Source organism: Danio rerio, chromosome 17 (genome assembly GCF_049306965.1).
Source record: "Danio rerio strain Tuebingen ecotype United States chromosome 17, GRCz12tu, whole genome shotgun sequence".
Classification (NCBI taxonomy): Eukaryota; Metazoa; Chordata; class Actinopteri; order Cypriniformes; family Danionidae; genus Danio; species Danio rerio.
Window position 1 is genome coordinate 32,899,736 of NC_133192.1, and position 22,121 is coordinate 32,921,856.

The following is a 22,121-nucleotide window of genomic DNA, read 5'->3' on the forward strand; positions in this document are numbered from 1 at the left end:
TGAGTTAGTCGATAAAAAAATAAATTGTGTTTTTTGTTGGTATTTTCCTTTGATACTGTACCAATTGTTACCATAGTAAAACACATTTTAAGCAGATATTTTACATGTTGTTAAGAAAGTTTATGAATATGAAAATATGAAACTTTTTTGTTAGTTACTAAATACTATAAAATATATATATATATATATATTTTTTTTAATATATATATATATATATATATATATATATATATATATATATATATATATATATTTTTTTTTTTTTTTTTTTTATTTATACAGTTGCAATCAGAATTATTTTTTTCTTTTTTAAATATTTTCTAAATGATGTTTAACAGAGCCAGGACATTTTCATAGTATGTCTGATATTATTTTTTCTTATGGAGAAAGTTTTATTTGTTTTGTTTTAGCTACAATAAAAGCAGTTTTTAATTTTTTAAAAACCATTTAAGATGAAAATGTTTAAACCCTTTAAGCTATATTGTTTCGATAGTATACAGAACAAACCATCATTTTACAATGACTTGCCTGATTATTCTAACCTGCCTACTTAAATTTAAAAAAAAATTATTTAGAAAGTTTGTTAGCAGAAATGACAATAAGTCAATTTTAGATATTCAATTTTTTCAGACCTTAAAAATTAGGTAAATGCAATCGCAATTTCAAAGGAATATGCAACAATTTAGATTTTTGCCATTATCGTGCAGCCCAAATTCTAATCGGTTGTAATTATTTAAGGCAGGGGTTCCCAAACTTTTCAGCCCGCATCCCCTAAAATAACAATACCAGTGACTCACGACCGTCAAATTCCTCTTAGGTGGTTATATGCAATATGCAAATGTTGCTCATACAACAATAGGCTAATATAAACATGAGCATATTGACAAGAAAAAAAAGTGCAGTCTAACAACCATATCAGCTTTCATTCATTCATTTTCCTTTCAGCTTAGTCTCTTTATTAATCAGGGATCGCCACCCCCAACTTATCCAGCATTTGTTTTACACAACGAATGCTCTTTCAGCCACAACCCAACCAGCAACCCAACACTGGGAAGCTCTTACATTCACACACAATACACTAAGGCCAATTTAGTTGATTCAATTCACCTATACAGCATGTGTTTGGATTTGTGGGGGAAACTCATATTATTTTTACGGTCATTTATTAACTTAATATTAACCTCAACTTAAGAGACTGGTGGACACAATGTTTTCAGCACACGTTTATTGCTGGTTAAATTTTGGAGACCGCCACTCAGAGATCATCCTCAGTATTCAGTATTGTGGCCTGTATTTATTTTTTATGTATTTGATTGCCATAAAGGTGTCAGAAAGTTTAGCCTGGTGCTATAAAATCAATCTGCTCTAGCTGATGCTATTGCTGTGCTATTAATCTAATGTAAACACACCAATTCTATGAAAAATAATAATAATTTAAAGGCTGATGGCTTTTCATTTGCATGTTGTTGTATTTTACTATTATTTTTAGTTATGGTTAAAATATGATATTTCTAAATAGTTAAAATCACCAAGCGACCCCCTATCATTGTGCCACTACACCCCAGGGGGTCCTGACCTCCACTTTGGAAACCACTGATTTAAGAAAACAACCACTGAAAATGGGGCTTAACAACAGTCGGTTGTCTGTCTACTTGAGAGTAATGGTGTGCTGCAGAGGGTTAATTATTACAATATTTTTTTACTAGATTTTTTACATGTCATAAAAATGTTTTGGGTTTGGTAGGCAGTAGGCATGGTTAGCACTGTTGCCTCACAGCAAGAAGGTCGCTAGTTCCAGGGATGGGCAGTATGTATGAAACATGTATTTCAAATACATATTTTAAATCCAAAATAGTATTTTGTAATTTGTATTTGATAGGGCTGATGAAAATGGATTAATATTTTGAATTAAAATACTTTAGTGTCTTGTATTTTTGTATTTTTTAAATACTGCAAAGTACTTTGTAGGAAATCTACATCAAGACATCATATGAATGCACCCTCTGATTGGTGCTTTAAATGTTATTGACTCTTCCATTTAAAAAAGAATTTAAAAAATCTTAAGATAAAGAGTATATTGTATAAATAATAGTAGTTTTGAATGGATTGCTGATGCTAAATATTTGTTGTTAAAACAAACAGCATAAAAATTACAGTGGCGATTCCTACAATACTTCATTGGCTGTTTGAAATGGCAGTAGTTGATCAGTTGGTCCACTGTAAAGTTGATGAAGAGGAGAGATGTAAGCCTTAAAATGTCACAACATGTGAAAAACAAATATTTAATAATCAAAAACACCTAATGCAGTTTTAACGTTGAGTATTGAAGATACTGTATAGAGTGAATTAAGTCAAAAGCAATTGGCCCTAGTGTGTGTGTGTGTGTGTGTGTGTGCATGTGTGCGTGTGTGTGTGTGTGTGTGTGTGTGTGTGTGTGTGTGTGTGTGTGTGAATGCGAGAGTGTATGGTTGTTTTCAAGTACTGGGTTGTGGCTGGAAGGGCATCTGCTGCTAAAACATATGCCGAAACAGTTGGCAGTTCATTCCAATGTGGTGACCCCTGAAAAATAAGGAACTAAGCCGAAGAAAAATGAATGAATGAATGAATGAATGAACGGATGAATGATTTGAGTTTTTTGGGCTTGGACATACAAGATTTCAGCTCAACAGTGACAACTAACTATATGACATTATATTCAAATATTTGTTAACATTATAGACATTCACTTAGAAATCCATGTAATGATTATAGCAAACAAATAATTAGTAAACAGTTTAGTAAATTATGTTGTAATGGCAAAAACAAAAACTTTCATGAAGCATCTACAAAACCCGTGCTTGACCTCACAAGCGACAGTCAGTCTGAAATATGCCCCTTTAACTGCAAACACACTTGTGGTAATAAAGAGTGGCGCCACCTTTAATAAGTCACATAAGGTCCTCTATTATCTACCACGAGTAACATTTTCTCAATTTCACATTCATTTAGATAATCAGAGTTTGTGTGTGTGTGTGTGTGTGTGTGTGTGTGTGTGTGCATGTGTGTGTGTGTGTCTGAAGCCTTCTATCTCAATGCACTACACTTCTGTGAGAAAAACAATAACTCCAAATGCACGATGGGTGTTTTGAAAAAGCACTAAAGAATTTGGTGGATTTATTGCAATTTAAAGGCCTGTTCACATCAAAAGTGGTAATTATGAAGATAAACATAACAATAATTACATTAGCATCCACACTAACAGATGATATAACTCTGTTAATTCTAAGTGTGCGCTGCATATTTGTGTCTGCTGCTTTAAATGCTCAAACTCTTTAGAAGCGATTGGATTCCTAAAAACTGAAATATCCGTTCCTGTGCTATTTATACTAAGAATTTTTAGTGTTATACCCATCTTCCTTGGTCTATCTATCTATCTATCTATCTATCTATCTATCTATCTATCTATCTATCTATCTATCTATCTGTCTGTCTGTCTGTCTGTCTGTCTGTCTGTCTGTCTGTCTGTCTGTCTGTCTGTCTGTCTATATATCCATCTATCTATAATACAGTACTGCACTTGCACTTGCTCTTACTGCTTTTGCAATAAAAACAACATATGAAGAGTTCAGATGCAAAAACCTCTAAGTGCCATCTGACATTTTCTTCTAATATTAGTGTTTTTCTCAGGCTCCTATTTCTTGATTCAGTAATTTCACTTTTATGGCAAAAATAGGTTATTTTCTATACTTTTAACATAGAATAACTAAAGATAAACATAAGAGGCTGAGAAAAATGCTCATTGTAGAAGAAAATTTCAGGTGGCACTTGAAGTTTTTGCATCTGAACTCCTCACATTTTGTGACTATATATAATTAAACATATAATTAAATTAAATATTAAATATACATTAAACCTTTAAAATAACACAAGTGTCATTTAATGTCACAAGTACAAGTCTACATCACTATACATAGTCAAGATTGGGTTAAGTCTGACCTGCCAGAGGTTGCAGAAATATCTTTCCCATGGGGTGAACAAAAGAGAGGCCATCTTGTCCATCTGCTGAGATGTCGTCAAGAAGAGGTGCATCACCACCTGGAAAACGGTAACAGAAAAAAATTATATACAGATTTACTAACAGCATATACCAGTACCAAAAATATTGCTGACTTAATTTTGTATAAGTTTAAAAATTTAGTTGAAACCTGATTAACTAATTAAAAAAAGTTTGAGCAACATCACATGTTTGTTGTCTTGACTTCTTGTCATTAAGATTTTTACAGTGTACTTTCAGGGTAAAGATACTGTATGTGAATTTGTTTCTCTTTCAGATACAATATTTTGGGTGGACAGTGTTTTAAAATCATGCAATGCAATGTACTTTTTTACTAATGCCTAAAAAACTGCATGTTTTCACCATTTTGTGCCAGTGCTGTAGTCATTGGTTTATGGCCTGTGTTAGTCATTATGTAAATTCCCCTCCATCTGTGTTCTTTAATTTGAGCATTCGTCAGCAGATCACTTACAAACCTGTCCACTTTGACCTGTGCTTTAATGGGACTGCACTCTTCTTCTCTGGTCCTAAACCATTAAATCAGCCACAACCTCAAACTGAAAAAATAAGCTTTTAATGGGTGTATAAAACACATATGATGACTTAATAGCGGTAGAATAATCTTTAAAAAAAATAAGAAGAAACATCAAAGTGGGTAATTTTTGTGTTAACTTCCTATAAATCTTTATTTTACAATCTATGTTTCAGAAAAACTTAACAGTAAGCATCAATAATGATTCTGAACATTTAAAAACAAGATCTCAAGCTTTAAACTTCCCCTTTAACTGCCCTACTAAGAATAAAAAAATGGTAGATTGCATTTCTTAACTCCTAATGTCACTAGTTAGCACAATCAATGGATTTTTTTTTCAACACATACCATAATTTCTAAAATATCAACTTCTACCAAATGACTGATTTGTTGGTCTAAGGTAAAAAATACTGGAACTAATATATATATACACACTATGAAAAATATAAAAATATGAAGCGTAAAGCCAATTTATCCCAAAACATAATCAAAATAAAACATTTTTGAATATTAAATCTTAGTTTTTTGAAGTATGCCATAAAATGTTTCAGATTATTGATTAACACGCTTTCTTGTTATCGTTTTATTTTTTAAGTCAAGTTTAGTCAAGTGTAGTGTTGCAACAGGATTATGTTTATTTGATTCTTTGGAATGGCAGTAAGAAGCAGGCAGATAAAGGATTAAGGTTAGTGTACTATTCACCTTATTCTTTGCCGACGAGCGGGCAAAACCATTTGAATCTTTTTGGCTTGAGACTTCCGGTCTCACTCATTTCCATTAATTTTTAGACATTAAAAACTGCTCGTTACGCTGCTTGATTTTGCAAACTGATATTTTCTTATTATATTATTCTACTTGGTGTGTAAAGGCATGTAAACATTTGTTTGTAGAGCAAGTAGTTTGAACGTTTTCTGCAGTTTATTATTCCTAGTCATTTCTCCCAAAGGCGACTGAATCAGAAGTTCTAAAGCAATCTCCAAAACAGGCGCACTTCCGCATTTTAGAATAAGGTCAAAAAGGGCACTGTAAACACTGTAAAAATCAGTTAATGAATAGTCACTCATAGCTTAAAATTCACAGTTTTATTTGCAAATTACTTTGGATTTCTGCTTTGGCAAAGTGTGATGTTGAGAATGTGACTACATTTTTAACAAAGTGACATTTATTGACATTTATAGTCTATAAGATTTAAAAAATAAATAAATTACTTTTGAAATTATTTATACAGTAGCATGCCTTCAACATTTGAATGTACTTTAGGTGTCCTACATCAGCTGGACATCTGCGGATGCTAATGAAGTTCTTTTGAACATCCCATTCACCCAGTCCTGATCCAACCCAATTTAAAGATTGGAGTAATGACACTGAAGTATTGATGCATCACAGAAATAAACTCCATTTAAAAGTACATCCAAACTAATAAAAGGACTTTACATAATAATAATAATTCACAAACTATAAATTTCCACCACTTTAAGAGCATAGGAGACTTTTCAAAATTCCACCCATCCCAAAACGTTTAAACAGTAGTGTATATTTCTACTTTACAATAATAAAACTGTTTCAAAAAACAACAAATTCTGACAGCTTACTGTGGCCTCAGCCAGAAACGAGTAACTCCAGATTTGAAGCCAAAATTGTATTTGTACGGTTGCTGTTATGACATGTGCAAGTGTTTTTAATCTAACATTCACCTCTGTATCCTCCACCGCCCCCTCCAGCGGAGCACGCGCCTCCTCCTCCTCCGAATCCTCCAAATGTAGCCCATCCCAGCACTGACAAAGCCTCAGGACAGGATGAGCCTCCTTGACCCCCTTCAACAAGAGATTTCCCTGCCCATGAGAGAGAGGACACGTCGCTCCATCCACCTCCTCCACCTAAAAACACACACAAAAACAGAAAACATGTTTCTGAACTGCTGGTTTAGCTAATGTTTACTCAGTGCTGCTCATTTTAGAATAAAAATGTAAATTTCTTTGGTTTGAGGATGCAAAAAACAGTGACAACAGTGTTTGCTCTTAAACTTTTTTTTGATTATGTTTGTCTGTAATACGAGAGTCCAGAATTGACAGACATTCATTTTTTAAAAAGCAATCCCACAAAACATTCAACACAACTTAAAGGATGATGTGATCCTCATGTTTAAACTAAAGAGAAACATCGTAATTTAGTGAAAAAAATTAAAACTGGTTTGTTGCAAATGGAATTAAGACGCCCATAAAACATTCATAAATAAGGACTCGGCTGGAACTTGCTGGAATAATTCTTGTCCTTCATAGAAATCTAAACCACAGAGTAATTGCTTGCATTCAAAGAAAACAAAATCAATGCCAAATCCCATTAAACAAGCAGTGAGCAGCCACTCACACCAATGCTGGAAATATGCTGGATATCTACACTTTAAAGAGTGAATGAGTTGTATTTAGTGGCTATGAAATGCAAGGGAAAACAATTAAATATTAACTGATTATATTGCAATCAGTGTGTACTTTGTTTTCTGGCTGTGAGCTTTTCATTATTTGATGATATAATAATTTATTTACTTATTTGCTTGTTAAAATAAAACTAGACTCTTTATTGTAATATGTAGAAGCCTTTTTCAACAATGACTGGAAGATTAGGGGGGGTAGATTTGTTAAACCAAATTACTGTACAGAGAGAGTTATATTCCTTTATTACCATTTTTAAATGTCTGAAATTAGGAATGCTCCAGCAGAAGGCATATTGTGTGTATTTTGATGTAAACTATTATTTCATAGGGGCGGCACAGTGGCTCAGTGGTTAGCACTATTGTAGAGTTTGCGTGTTGTGCGTGTGGGTTTCCTCCGGGTGCTCCGGTTTCTCCTACAGTCCAAAGACATGCGCTATAAGTAAATTGAATAAACTAAATTGGCCCGTAGTGTATGTGTGTGTGTGTGTGTGTGTGTGTGTGTGTGTGTGTGTGTGTGTGTGTGTGTGTGTGTGTGTGTGAATATCAGAGTACAGTATATGGGTGTTTCCCAATACTTAGGCTGGAAGGACACCCACCATGTAAAACATATGCTGAAATAGTTGGTGGTTTATTCTGCTGTGGTGACCTCTGAAATAACGACTAAGCCAAAGGAAAATGAATGAATGAGTATTATTTTATAATGTGAAGATTTAATGTTAATGATTAATGATTTAAAATTAATGATTTGAAGATTTGATTTTAAGTATCATTTTCAGCATTTACATGCATATTACTACTGTATATAAAAATAAATACATGTTTAGTTACATATATTTGTGTGAGTGTGTTTTTTGTTAATGGTGAGTACACAATAGAAAAATTCTGCTTAGCCAGCAGCAGCCCTGAGTCTAAACAAAACATTTATAACAAACTGACATGGCAACACTACACCGGTGAACACCGTGAAACATCTGCTGTCAGTGGTTCATTCAAATGCCACAACATGACGTATGTTCGGTGCTATAATTTTAAATTGGTCAAAAATAGAGCATTCCAAACTGGTGAGATTCCTCAGAGTTAATTGGGTTCAGAATCAGAAGTGAGTCATGTTCTATACACATACAGAATGATAATTTTAGGAACTTTAGGTAGTTACTTATTAAAATAAATGTCTCACCCATAATACTTCACAGTCTCTCTGTGACCATATTAGGTTATGTCACTGTCAACTTATTTCTGCTTTTTAATCATTACTTTAAAACTTCATATACAGTTGAATACAGAATTATTAGCTGTCCTGAATTATTAGACCCCTGTATATTTTCTCTGAATTTCTGTTTCTGGTTTCTGTTTTTTCAACTAACTAATTTTCAAAAAACAAATTTCTAATAACTGATTTCTTTTAAGTTTGGCATGATGACAGTACATGCTATTTTACTGGACTGGTGATCGCCTAGGGCTTCATCTCCTTGAAGACCCCCTCCCCTCTTTTCTTTTGTCTGCAACAAACACCACCCAACACCTCTCCACCCCCCGATTTTCACTTTCATCTGCAACAACCCAAACACCCCACATCCCACCGCTGCTCTTCACTTAAGTCCGCAAAAGGGCAGCAAAAACACCATGAGGGCGGCACGATCATCATTTGCCAAGGCCCCAGTTAAGCTTGCACTGCTACTGTTACTGGATTTTATTCAAGATACTACTATTCAGCTTAAAGTGACATTTAAAGGCTTAACTAGGTTAATTGGGATTATCAGGCAAGTTAGGGTTAATTAGGCAGAGGTTTGTTCTGTAGACTATCAAAAAAATATTGCTTAAGAGGCTAATAATATTGACCTTTAAAATGGTTTTAAAAAAATAAAACTGCTTTCTCCAGAGGAAAAAATATCATAGGAAATGCAGAAAAAAATTCCTTACACTGTTAAACATCATTTGTGAAATATTTAAAATAAAAAAAATTTGCAGAGGGGCAAGTAATTTTAAATTCAACCGTATTTATATACATATATTCAGATAGTGCTGTAAAGATATTGTACAGTACCTGCTGCTCCAGATCTGCCACTGACACCAGAAACGGTGGTGTCATTCTCGTACTGTTCCCGAAAACTCTGGTCCTGGCTGCTTTCTGGATCCTCAAGGTAGGCCTTTCCTCCCCCTCCAGCTGCAATCAGCAAAGGAAGTGGTTGCCCGTTCTCCATCTGCCCCCGGGCATCCCAAAAACAACAACAGAGTTATTTTCATTCAAATAACACAAAAGGACTCCAGTGACTCTCTCATTTCCATCAGTGTTCCAACTCTGATGACTCCAAATTATTCCAGGATGTCTCAAAAATGCTTGTCTAGACAGGCACTATCAGAAGACAACTGCTGTCCACATGGCACCGCTCAAGGGGACTCGCAAGGTTGTTTTTAAAAGATGTGTTTGATACAAAAGACAGGAAGAAAAGAAAGATCTTACCCGATATATATATGTGGCTCCCCCTCCACCGCCGCCACCCCCTGCCCACTTCAAGGCTGAACCGTCGCTGTCAAAACCATCTTCAATCACAGACGACTCGCCCAGACAGATTTTATGGGTTTGGGGGTTCCTCTGTGCAGAAATGAACAAAACAGAAGCCATGTTTCCATCCAAATTTCCGAATTTACTTCATGGGCAAATTGTGAACAGTTATCACCCTTTGTGTTAAAGACTTCATTCAAGTGAATGGATATATAATAATAGAGATGTGGACATGAATGCCATGTATAAGTAGCTCACTCACTCCTGGACAGGCATCTTCTCCTTGGTGGCCAATTAAGATGTAGAGGATGTCACCTTTCTCCAGGGGGAAGGTGGCTGAGATGAACACACCGTGTGAGCGCTTGTTATGGTTCTTTGCTCCTTTGCCTCCTGCAGCTCCATAGGCTGAAATCCTGGAAAACAAGGAGAGTTCTGCCAATGCACTGAATTACCAAACTGAGGACGCACCTGCGATCCCAAAGCACTAATGAGCGTAAAAATAATTTTGTTGAAACAGTCACAATAGAAAGAGAAACACTTGAAAGGGTCTAATTATGTAGCAGGAGGGGGTTAAAAATGTAATTTGGATCAAAGATGAAGTGGTTTTCAAGCACTAAATCAATAAAAGTGTAATACAGACATTTTTATACATCTAAGTGTGCTTAAATTTCTTAAATTACTTAATTTTTTAGAGCAATAATGACTGTCATACATATTTGTAAAGTAATTTGACATTTAGTGGTGTTTCTCAACCACCTTGCTGGAGAACCACCAGCTCTGCACATTTTCCATGTCTCTTTAATCAAACTCAATTTGAATTGACTCACATTTTTAGCGTACTATATAGTAAGGAAGTATTCGATTTCAGACACAGCCCATAGGTGCATCACAAATTGCATACTTAAGCACTATTCTATGCCATTTTGTAGTATAAATAGTGTAAGTCAGGGGTGTCTAAACTCGGTCCTGGAGGGCTGGTGTCCTGCAGATTTTAGCTCCAACTTGCCTCAACACACTTGCAATGATGTTTCTAGAAAGCCTAGTAAGAGTTTGATTAACTAGCCCAAATGAGTCTGGTTAGGGTTGGAACTAAACTTCGCAGTACACCGGCCCTCCAGGACCGAGTGTGGACACTCCTGGTGTAAGTTGTACATTCACACTATAAACACACATTCTGCCGCTGCTTTGCTCACGTAGCATAAGGAGCGTAGCTATTGGGTGCTCATGTTGGAGTACATTATTTATTTTGAATTGTGAAAGCAAAATACCCCTACAAGAGTGATTATAGCGCCTCCCGATGGTGAATACGGTTATAATCATGGCAGATATTATTTGGTAGTTTGGTCATTTATTTCACTAATTTGGCAACCGTCAAATGTCATCAGGAAAACGGTTTGAATTTCCGCTTAGTAAAAGAACCATTAGTGTTCTATTTGGAGCGACACTACATACATGTACTATGCTGTTGAGTGTGTAACTGCATAAGTACATAGTTCATTAGTGCATAGTGCATAGTGTGCCATTTGGAAATATTTATTTATATTCACAAAAACAATTCACATGCACAAAATAAAAATACATTTTCATAAAATACGTTTCACAAATGCAAAACACCATTTGGAAATGTATAAGAGTGTACAAAAAGTTTAGAATATTTAAAACTTGCGAGTTCATCCTGAATGAGAATGTGCAAATCCTCTTTCACGTACGACTCCCCCTGGATACGTGTGTGTGTGTATTTTTGAGACTTTCCTGCCACGGGCAGGGCTACTCGTACCTTTCAGCCAATCAGATAAGAGCTGTAGTCAATGACACCCACTCTGCGCTCTATTTGCGCAGACTGTTCCTCTCCAGCATGGCGAACGGAGAAAGCAGCAGTCACACTTTCATTTATTTAATTATTTGACCATAGCCTCACTCTTTTTATCCATTATTTTGCTGCAGCTCCGCTCTTCTTATTTATTGTCTCGCAGTCTCATGAGCAAAATGTAGCCTGCAGGGTACTGATGAGAATTAAGTATCATTCCGGCCACACAAGCATTGCAGCGCCAATATGGTCCAGCGGTCAGTGCATTGCGTTACGAAGCCGTTCGACCTGTGTTCGATCGTTCAAAACTTTTTGTACACTCATACATTTGCAAATGGTGTTTTGTTTCATTTGTGAAACGTATTTTACTTTTATTTTGTGCACGTGAAATTTTTTTGTGAATATAAATAAATATTTTATGCACGTGAATTTGGCTACGCATGTGTACATTGTGTCTTCTTGTGACAGAAAATTACATCACAAGGTACGTTTAAGCTTGAGCCAAGGAATTAGAGGAAAAAAAATATTTTGATTGTAGCCCATTGGGTTCAAGGTAATAAAGATAAACATAAGCGAAACTTTGGACAAGTGGTGGCGCTAGAGAGACATCTAAAACATGCAGTTGGTGGTCCTTCAGGAACGTAGTTGAGAAACACTGATTTAGCATAATTATAAATAATGTAAAAAAAATATGCTCCAATATGTTGGACTGTCATTTGAAATTTCATAAATTAATTTAAACAAATTCACTTTGGCAACTTTCTTTATATGATATTTAATATTATTCTGCGACACGTAGATATGTTTAATATCATTACCCTACAAAACGATGAAAGTCTTTCTAAGATAAATCACAACAGAAAGATTGTATTATATATTTTAGGGATCAATTAAATCTTATAGAAATGAAGAAAGTTTTTATTTAGTTATTACAGTTTTATATCACTCATAATTACACACCAAACAATATTATTTTTACATAACTTAGTAAACTAACTTTATTTCAATCCATACTGTATATGAAATTTACTTGCAAAAGAAAATTTACGTTTCACTTGTAAATATATATTTTACCTGCCGACCAACAATGCTATTAATCTGCCTAATATTTTAACATTAGTATTTTTCACAATATAACCAAACAAAACTGTACTTTTAATATACTGAATACACAACTGAATTAAGCTGAGCTATTTTTTAAATGAAAAGTAATGATTTTAATTCCACTCACATCACTAAGGAAGATCAAACTTCCTGTCTCGAGGTAAATATAATTTTTTGTTATTAAATCCAGCCAGTGCTTTGGGCGCCAAAACAACTGGATACAATAAAAAATAAATCAGTTTATGAATGAGGGATAGTGTGGGATGGATCTCTATATTTCAGCATGGCTCTGTGAATGTAACGGTATCACAACATAAGTTGGTCTGATCTGTCATATTTTCTGATCTCCGCATGCCCTTCTTTCACAGCCAGTTTTGGAGTTGTTTTTAATGAGCTCCCATGACTAGACTGTATAATCACTGTTAATCAGTTCAAAGGCTTGACTACACAGGGGCCAGATTAAGTGGAGTACAGGAAGAGATTTATCTGTGCCTACAGCCAGTGAGTCATGCCTCTCGCTGCTTTTACAAAAAAAAGAGAGAAAGAGTGAATGAGACAGAGGAAAGCAAAGAGAGAGGCATGGAGAAACTGTTTACGTATGCTAGAGAATTTCATTAATAATGCAAATAAATCTTTGTAGTGGGTTCAGAATGTGCATAAAATAAACTATGATTAGATTTAGTACAATTCACCAAAAATTACACTACAAAACGCAACTATACCTGCAATAAGCTTGTTTTTTTCACCCAGACATTCTTATGACTTGCTTTTAGTGTATTTATGATGTTTTTTTTATGCAAATGTGCTTCTAATTTGTGTATGTGTGTGTTTTTTTTCTTTATCACTGATGGTTTTGGTCAAAGTATGTGTTGTAAGGCAACCATTATTATTATTATTATCATTATTATTATAAAATATTATCTCTTTAGGGCAGAACAGTGGCTCAGTGGTTAGCACTGTCACCTCACAGCAAGAAAGTCAATGGTTTGAGTCCCGACTGTTTCAGTTGGCATTTCTGTGTGAAGTTTGCATGTTCTCCCGGTGTTGGCGTGGGTTTCCTTCGGGTGCTCCAGTTGCCCCCACAGTTCAAAGACATGGGCTATAGGTAAATTGAGTAAGCTAAATTATACTTAGTGTATGATTGTGTGTGAGAATTAGTGTATAAGTGTTTCCCAGTACTGGGTTGCAATTAGAAGGGCATCCGCTAAACATACGGTGGAATAGTTTGTGGTTCATTCCGCTGTGGCAATCTCTGAAATAGAGACTAAACTGAAGGAAAATGCATTAATGAATATTTCTTTTACATTAAGGGCCAGAATTATTGAGACAAATTTGTGCAAGAGTGCAATTACCCTACAATACTCAAATTAAAGGACAAAGACATACAATCTCAGTCCAACGCATTAAGTGCAGTGCAAATTAGCGCAGTGACAAATAACATATCACATATTTGAATTTCAAACATTTTAGATGCTGGTTGCAATTATAGAATGATTTGTAAGACTTAACCCCCATCCACGCCAAGAACGATAACTATAATATTAACAACATCACCTATGCACAAAAATGTTCAGTTTATACTAAGCACACTCTCTGTTCTGCCACTTTAAAAGCAGTTTGAAGCAGGATGGAATCTGAATGGCTGTCAATGTTTTATCATTTATCATCAAAAACCTCACCCCTTTTCTGTGCTGCCACTGATGAATCCTGAGATTGACTCTAAGCCAGAATGATCTCCAGCCTCTGAACTTACTTGTACGTGTTGGTAGCAGGGACCTTCCACATCTGTACACCCCTGAGAGGACCCTCTTTCCCCACCACAACGCTGACATTGGTGTTTCGGTAGGCACTATCACACTGGGCTTGAGTCGGGCCGAAAGGTCCACTCGCTCCACAGGATGTAAACCACCATGTAATTGGAGACGCCTCTGAAAATAAAAGACAGGCTTTCTTGTTCATGTTTTCACAACTTACTGCTCTGATGGATTTTTATTTTAATGGTGTGAAGTGAAGGTTGCAAAGTGAAAATAAATTTAGTTTTTATTTGAGTATTAGTAGACTGTCTGCTTAACATCTGAAAATTATGTTCATCATTTACTCATCTTCCCTAGTATTTATTTTCACTACCGTGGATGCCAGTGGTTGCTATTCCAGCTTTTCTTCAAAATATCCTAAAAAAAATCATAAAGGTTTGGAAATATTTGAGGCTGAGTAAATGTTCATTTTTGGATGTCCTTTTAATTTTTCAATTATCCTTTTTAAGGATGACGTGACATTGAAAATGGAGTAATGCTACTTCTGTAATTAATTTAATGCTGTGTTGGTGAGCAGAACAGTCGTCTTTTAAAAATCTCACCAACTCTAAATTTGAAACACTAGTATATTTGTAAAATCCTCAGGAGAGTAAATGTACCTGATGCTGATGGTTCTGGAAGAGGACTGAAGTCTAAATCATGCGGTAGTCCTTCATGAAGCAGTTCATTCAGTTCTTATTATCAGATGAGGAAAGAGAAAGAGCAAAGAAAATGAATCTGATGAAATATTTGAATCAAACCATCCTTGTGTAGTTTTTTCTTTTTTGTTAAGACCAGCATTGAAATGAATTGTGGGTTCCTCATAATAACTAGATAATCCACAAATGTTACTTGGTCAACTATCTTAGTCTATAACAATTCTTCACATGGCAATGCAAGTCTATCAGAAAGACATTAAACTAGACTTTTCTGCTGGTCTAAACAGATCTTTTTTGATAGGTGGTTGACAAAAGGGGATCTGAACATGCTGCAAGCCAGATTCATATTGGTAATACATACAAAAAAAAAAAAAACAACAACAACACCAGCATGGGTCTATAAAGGGATGTAACATGAATGTTTTCATGCTGCAAATGTCCAGTATACAATCAAAATAAATGCTGGGTAACTTTTGTTAGAACTAAATTAAAAATGTAATTTAAATCTAAATAAAATGAAACCCATGATGACTTATTTATATTTGACCCAATGCTGAGTTAACAGCATTTTTAGAGCATATGTCTTTTGGGTCAGTGCTTGTTTGTCAATTTTAAATTTCTAGTTTTATAAATCTTAATTTTAACGAAACCTCGTTCTTAAATCCATACATTGATACTTTATTCTATGCAGTTTTAATTGATGCAAAAATGAAACTTGACTAGACACTATTCAACACACCTTTTATCCAATATTTGCTAAACTTTTGTGCAAATTTTGGAAGAACAGTTTGTGTCAACAGCTCATTTGTTTAATAAAGAAATGCACCTTAGACAACAACATTTCTTTTAATATATGCTCAATGTTAGCCTAAATAATTGTTACATTTAATTAACCTAATGGTGAAAACAAGTTATGAAAGTCATTTTATTATATCCGAACAAATGAGAGTAAAAACATTTCTTAATAATTAGATTTAGAGTTTTTAATAAATAAATAAAAAATGTTTGTATGGAGTGCAGTTTCCATGTTCAGTGCAGTGTGCAATTTCCATGTTCGATTTTTTATGGCTAATTATTATACTTAAAAAACAGCAATTGAATATAATATTAGTATATATTATATGCTGGAATTCAGGCACAAGCACTAAAACAGTTTAAATCCTTAAAGAGCGAATCATCCAAGTTAAAAGCAGCATGGAGTGCCACAAGAAACTGTCTTTGTGAGTTATTAGAAATGAGATTTTAAAACTATTATGTTTAGAATTGGGTTGAAAAAAATCTTCTCTTAGTTTAACAGAAATTGGGGAAAAAATATACAGGGGGGGCTAATAATTCATTTTTGACCTGTCTGCAGAAACCCTTAGAATGCAATTTGGATATAGACAGATGTTCTGTTACTTCATCCAATACAGTCAAAGACGCAGGTGTTATATTAGACAGCCTCTTGACCTTTTTATGTTACAAAAAAAAAACACTTTAGAAACATAACCAAGCACTGGAACATGATGCCTGCTTTTCTTACACAAAAGAAAAAGATTCAGACTGGACTTCCAGACTTCAAGCTACTGTTAGTAAAGAAGAAGAAATATAGCTTAGAGGGGCTAATAATTTTGACCATAAAATGATGTTTTATAAATTAAAAACTGTTTTCATTCTAGCCAAAATAAAACAAATAAGACTTTCTCAAAAAAAAAAAAAAATTAAATAAAAAAAAAATATATAGAGGGCAATATTTATATATATATATATATATATATATATATATATATATATATATATATATATATATATATATATATATATATATATATATATATATATATATATATATATATATATTACCAGACATACTGTAAAATGTCCTTTCTCTGTTAAACATCATTTGGGAAATTTAAAAAAATAAAATAAAATCCAAGAGCGCGAATAATTCTGACTTTAACTGTAAATTTTACACTTTATCACACAAATTTAGGCTCTTATTTGTAAAGTTGAAACATGTTTTTTTTCCTGTAAAGAATGCTTTTAATGAAATTAATAGTTTGGGCTCTGTTGTTTAATATTTATCGCCTATAATGTTGATATAAATATTTAGGGCGTTGCAGGTTTTTTTTACATTGCTTAAGCATCTACAGTGTAAACTTTTTTTGAGCATTATAAACTCTAGATCAGTGGTCAATAAACATGTTCCTGGAGGGCCGGTGTCCTGCAGATTTTAGCTCCAACCCTAATCAAACACACCTGAACAAGCTAATCAAGGTCTTACCAGGTATACTTAAAACATCCAGACAGGTGTGTAGAGGCAAGTTGGAGCTAAACCCTGCAAGGACACCGGCCCTCCAGGACCGAGATTGGTGACCCCTGGTCTAGATGATGCATAGTAAAGCTCAAAGTGTCTTCTGTCCAAAGATACATGAACATAAGATACAACAACACTGATATAGTCTCAGAAAACTTTTTGCAGAAATCTCATTTTGCATGCTATCTTCATCAAATTTGAAATATAAACTCATGAGACACTTGGCTTTCAAAGCATAGATTATTCATGTGTCATTTTTCATGCATATTGAACACCGTACAATTTTTCTTTCTCATAACTTCATAATGTATAACTTAAAAAAATATATATTATACTTAGTTTTATTGATTTTTTTAGGAACATATAAGAACAAAACAAACAAACTAAAATAATAATGCATATATTAGGCTACATAAATATACAGTATACGAATATACACAAATAAATCCATTCCACACAGGTATATCTATATACATACATATATAAACTTTTAAATTAACCTGATCAAGAAAATAAATAAATAAATAAATAAATAAATAAATAAATAAATAAATAAATAAAATAAGTATTAAATAAAATTTAATGAAAGATTGCCAAACATATTCTTGCAATGATGCACAGCCTTTAGAATTATGTAAATGTTAAATTATCGACAATTATATTGTAGGCGTGGAGAAAGCCAGCCATTTACTTCATTTCTTTTCAAAGATTTCTAATTGTATTCCACGTGCATGTGTAACTTTTTCCCATTTCCTAAACTTCTGCTATTGTTTTGAACCATTCATCTTTAGTTGGCGTTTCTTCTCTATACCATTTCTGGGTTAAAGCTTTTTTACTTGTTGCCAAAATATCTTAAATAGATATCTATCCTCCTTTTCAAGTTTAATAGAAATATCTCCTAGATGAAGTACTTCGAATGATCTTGGAATATGAAGATCGAAAATATTGATAGCAGAGTGCAGTTTCCTAAAAATTGTTAATTCTTGAGCACTGCCTGAATATATGCAAATGATGTGTCTCTTCTACCCCACAGTTCCTCCGACAATGATGAAGAGACCCCGACTGTAATGATTTAATTCTTGGTGTAATAAAAAATCTAACCAAGTTTTTCCAACAAAACTCATGCCACATTCTTGAGCTTGTTGAGGTATGTGGGACAGCACAGATTTTAACCCTTTGGTTTTGATTCAAAATGCCTACTTCATTTTCCCATTTTAATTTTATATAGTCTGTTGAGAATATAATGTATAACTTTTTATATTTTATAGCATGAAACTTTCAAGCATGAATCTTTCTTCACAAACTATAGAACAACTAAATGTGTGTTACTATTTAAAGTTAGGTAGGTGTAAATCCCCAGATGTGAAAGCTGGCTAACAGGGTAACAACCATATTCAAGTAATTAGATTTCCAAAATAGTTAAGCTGAGATCTATTTTTATTCTTAAGAAAATTGTCATTTTAATAGCATTTATGTAATAACTGAGCCACAATTTGTTTAATAAGTAAGAAAATAAAACCAATTTTACTATTAGTCTCCTCCATTATGTAATAAAAACTTACCTAAACAAAACAAACAACCAGTGATGTATCCCACTACACCCTAGTAGAAAAATCTAAGACAAAGATCCTACATTTTCAACTCCTACTTTTCAGAATAACTAAAAATCAAGCAAAAGAAAAACATGCAGTCTGAAAAAAAAACTGAAGTCCTCTAAAGGTTATTTCCATGACTGGATTTTGATATGCTGGAAAATATGGCTCATTATGATCAAGACTCAACAGAAAGCTAATTTTATTCAACACATGCCTCAAGAATTTCTCTAAATCATCAATTATATGAAACAACATTGACAAAGACAGTAAATCTTGACTTTAACAAGACTTGTCAATTCCTGTGGTCACAAAATCATGCCTAAATCTGAAGATCATACAAAAACTATTTAGAAAAGCAGAAAATCTACTACTGGCAGCTTTGTGACATCTGCCGATTTTGAGGACCTCCCTATTCACTTCACATCTCCTTTCTACTGTCTTTCAAAATCACAACCAATCAAGCAGAGTCTGAATCAAACGCTAACTGGAGACAGCGGTAAGACATCATCTGTCAGCATCACATCTTAAATTCTCTGTGGAACTAAATACTACATTTTGGCTGTGGTCAAAAAATTTGCAGGGATGGACAAATGGACCATTACTGTGCTGCCTGTGTGTGCATGTGTACATGTGTGAGGCGGAAAGGTTACCTGTGTCAAAACATGCTGCACTTAATGAAATGTCATCGAGTGCAATGTCAGCCTTGGAGCCAGAAGTCCAGAAAGCCTGCACTTTAAGATGGAAGCTGCGATCAAAGGGTGAGTGAGATTTGCAAATTTAAATGTAGATATTAAAATACAACAAAATTACTAGAACAAAGCTCAACATGGTCATTTTCTTATTTCAGAAAATGTATCCCATAAATATAAGCCTATACTGCTCGAGTAAGATAAGAGAAAAATATTTCAGATAAGAAGATCGATTTTAATTTGGCTTTTCATCATACACTGTAAAAATGCAGGGTTCCACACAATTCCTTCAAGTTGTCCCAACACAAATCGATTGAGTTAATTTAACACTTTTACAGGTTACAGTATATGCAGGATTCCTAAAGGTAATTTCAGAACCTTTTCAAGACTTTTAAAAACCTTCTCAGAATATTTTAAGACCTCATCGTCACTCAAGTTCTAATCAGTATCAAACACTTTGGACAACGCTTGAACAAAATTTAAGATCTCGAACAAACAATTTTATTGTAAAATATTTTTCATAATTGATTAATCAACTTTTAATACTTTTTAAGACCTCACAGCCAATGTGTTAAATGTAAAATTAGGTTCTCCCAATGAAATCTCAAGAATTGTGTTGCTCATGTTAAGTAGTTAAATAGTAGTCAAGTAGTGGTTAAGAAGTTTATAGTTTAAGTAGTAGTGCGTAGTTTGAACAAGCAAAAAAAAAATGTAGAAGGCACAAAACTTTATGTCTGCGCAATTACTGAATGATTAAAAGTTCAATAATTAACATTTTACCTGAATTTTATAATCAACAAGAACATTTCAAAAGTCCATTGATGGTGTTTTATGCGTGACATATTAGTGATTATTTTTAATGCCTGTATTATTTCTGACATTAAGCAGAGTACATGCATAAATCTGTATTAATATTAATATGCACCACATTTGACATTTCAAAATCAGCCATAATTTACATTTATTCATTTAACAGATGCTTTTATCAAAAAGTGCTTTAATAAGGAGGCCAACAGAAGCAAGTCAAATCACTTGAAGAGCAACTGCATGCACATAGATGCTGTGATAAATCTCAGTTAGTTTAGCACCGTGTACATACACACTACCTTTCAAAAGTTTGGGGTCAGTGTGATTTTTAGATATTTTAAAATAAGCTTATCCTGTTTACCAAGCTGCATTTATTTCATTCAAATTACAGAACAAATAGTAAAGTTGTGAAATGTTATTGCACTATAAAATAACTCTTCAAAAATAGTTTATTATTTAATTTAACCCTTTATTCCAGTGATTTTAAAGATGAATTTTCAGCTTCATTACTCCAGTCATCAGAGTCACATGATCCTTCAGAAATCGCTCAAATATTAATAGTTATTATTGCTATTATTATTATTATATTACTAATATTATTATTATTAATGGTAAAAGTAGTAAAAGCAATAATGACTTGAGTAATAATTTCATTTGAAACAACATACGATAAGTAATGTAATAAATACATATTTAACAATTTAACTATTTTTATTTACATTTAATAAATGCCATCTTGATAGACAGAATCATTTTATTTAAAATTAAAAAACATTTTTAAAAAACGACCCCAAACTTTTGACCAGTAGTGTGATTTTTCATTTAATTAAAGTTAAAATTAAATTAAAGTCAAGCCTGAAAATATTAATGCACAAGGAGTATGAATAATTTCAGGCTTGACTGTATATAAACAAAAAAAAGGAGGCTCTGAATGAGATGTGCAATATGTAAGAGTGGTTAAGAGCATAAACCTGGCAGCTATCTTAAAATAAATAACATTATTATTGTCTTTAAGTGTGGTGGCTTTAGTATACGGTAAGTTGTCTCGGGTTTGTTAAATTATTGGAAAATAATGCACAGCAGGGGTGTTAGTGACATCATTCACCTTGAGTTGATAGTTGTTTTTTCAATGAAATCATTAGATTATGATTCGAAATGAAATTATTAGATGACGATTATGCCACTGAAAGTCTCTTTGGCTTCAGCACAAAGCCGAGACGGTCAACATTGATGCATTCATCCCATTATCTCACCCATTTAAAATCTCTGTGATCGGCAGAGTGATCTCTTGCCAGGCGTCTTTCCAGTGTCCGGATCTCTCCCAAATCAGTGCTGGTGCTGAGGCTCCGCTCTCCACCACAGACAAAAGCACTGTTCCATTGAAATCCCCATACCGGTAGAGAGAAAACTGCAACTGCGCAGAAAAACCTCAACACTTCAGCAACTACAAGACCAGACGTCTCAGAAAAAAACACCTTATTCATGGAAAATCAAGTGTAAAATTTAAACTGGCTGCATGTACGTTTATTCAGCGTAAGCTGTTTGAAGATATGCTGTACAGATGTGTCCTTGTTTTTTTTTTATGGACAATTAACTTGAAACAGGCTCATAAAACCTAAAACCAAACATTGTGGCAAACTTGTAGGAACACCACAGTTTAAAGTGAAAGACCATTTATGTACAGGAAAATGAAGGAAACAATACTTTTATTCTGCAAGGGCACATTAAATTGATGAAAAGCGAAATCTTGTTCTTTAAAATTCTACACAAAAATTGATGAAGTGTGACAAAAGAAAGTGTATTTAGGGTGGTTTCTTTCTTTTAGACCATTTTGTACGCTTGCACAATAGTACAGTCCATTAAAAATGCAAC

General features: G+C 33.8%; 1 protein-coding gene across 3 annotated transcripts in view; it reads right to left on the reverse strand.

Annotated features, from left to right (window-relative positions):
• Positions 1–22,121, reverse strand: part of ltk (leukocyte receptor tyrosine kinase) — a 227,415-nt gene that overhangs the window by 23,346 nt on the left and 181,948 nt on the right. For all 3 annotated transcript variants that reach the window (XM_073927390.1, XM_005158786.6, NM_001006660.1), the window contains 9 exon segments: positions 21,503–21,663; positions 19,404–19,498; positions 14,824–14,898; positions 14,164–14,338; positions 9,762–9,912; positions 9,458–9,589; positions 9,041–9,197; positions 6,260–6,442; positions 3,976–4,074 (listed from right to left, as the gene is read on the reverse strand). In XM_073927390.1, the coding sequence (XP_073783491.1) occupies positions 3,976–4,074; positions 6,260–6,442; positions 9,041–9,197; positions 9,458–9,589; positions 9,762–9,912; positions 14,164–14,338; positions 14,824–14,898; positions 19,404–19,498; positions 21,503–21,663 (1,228 nt within the window).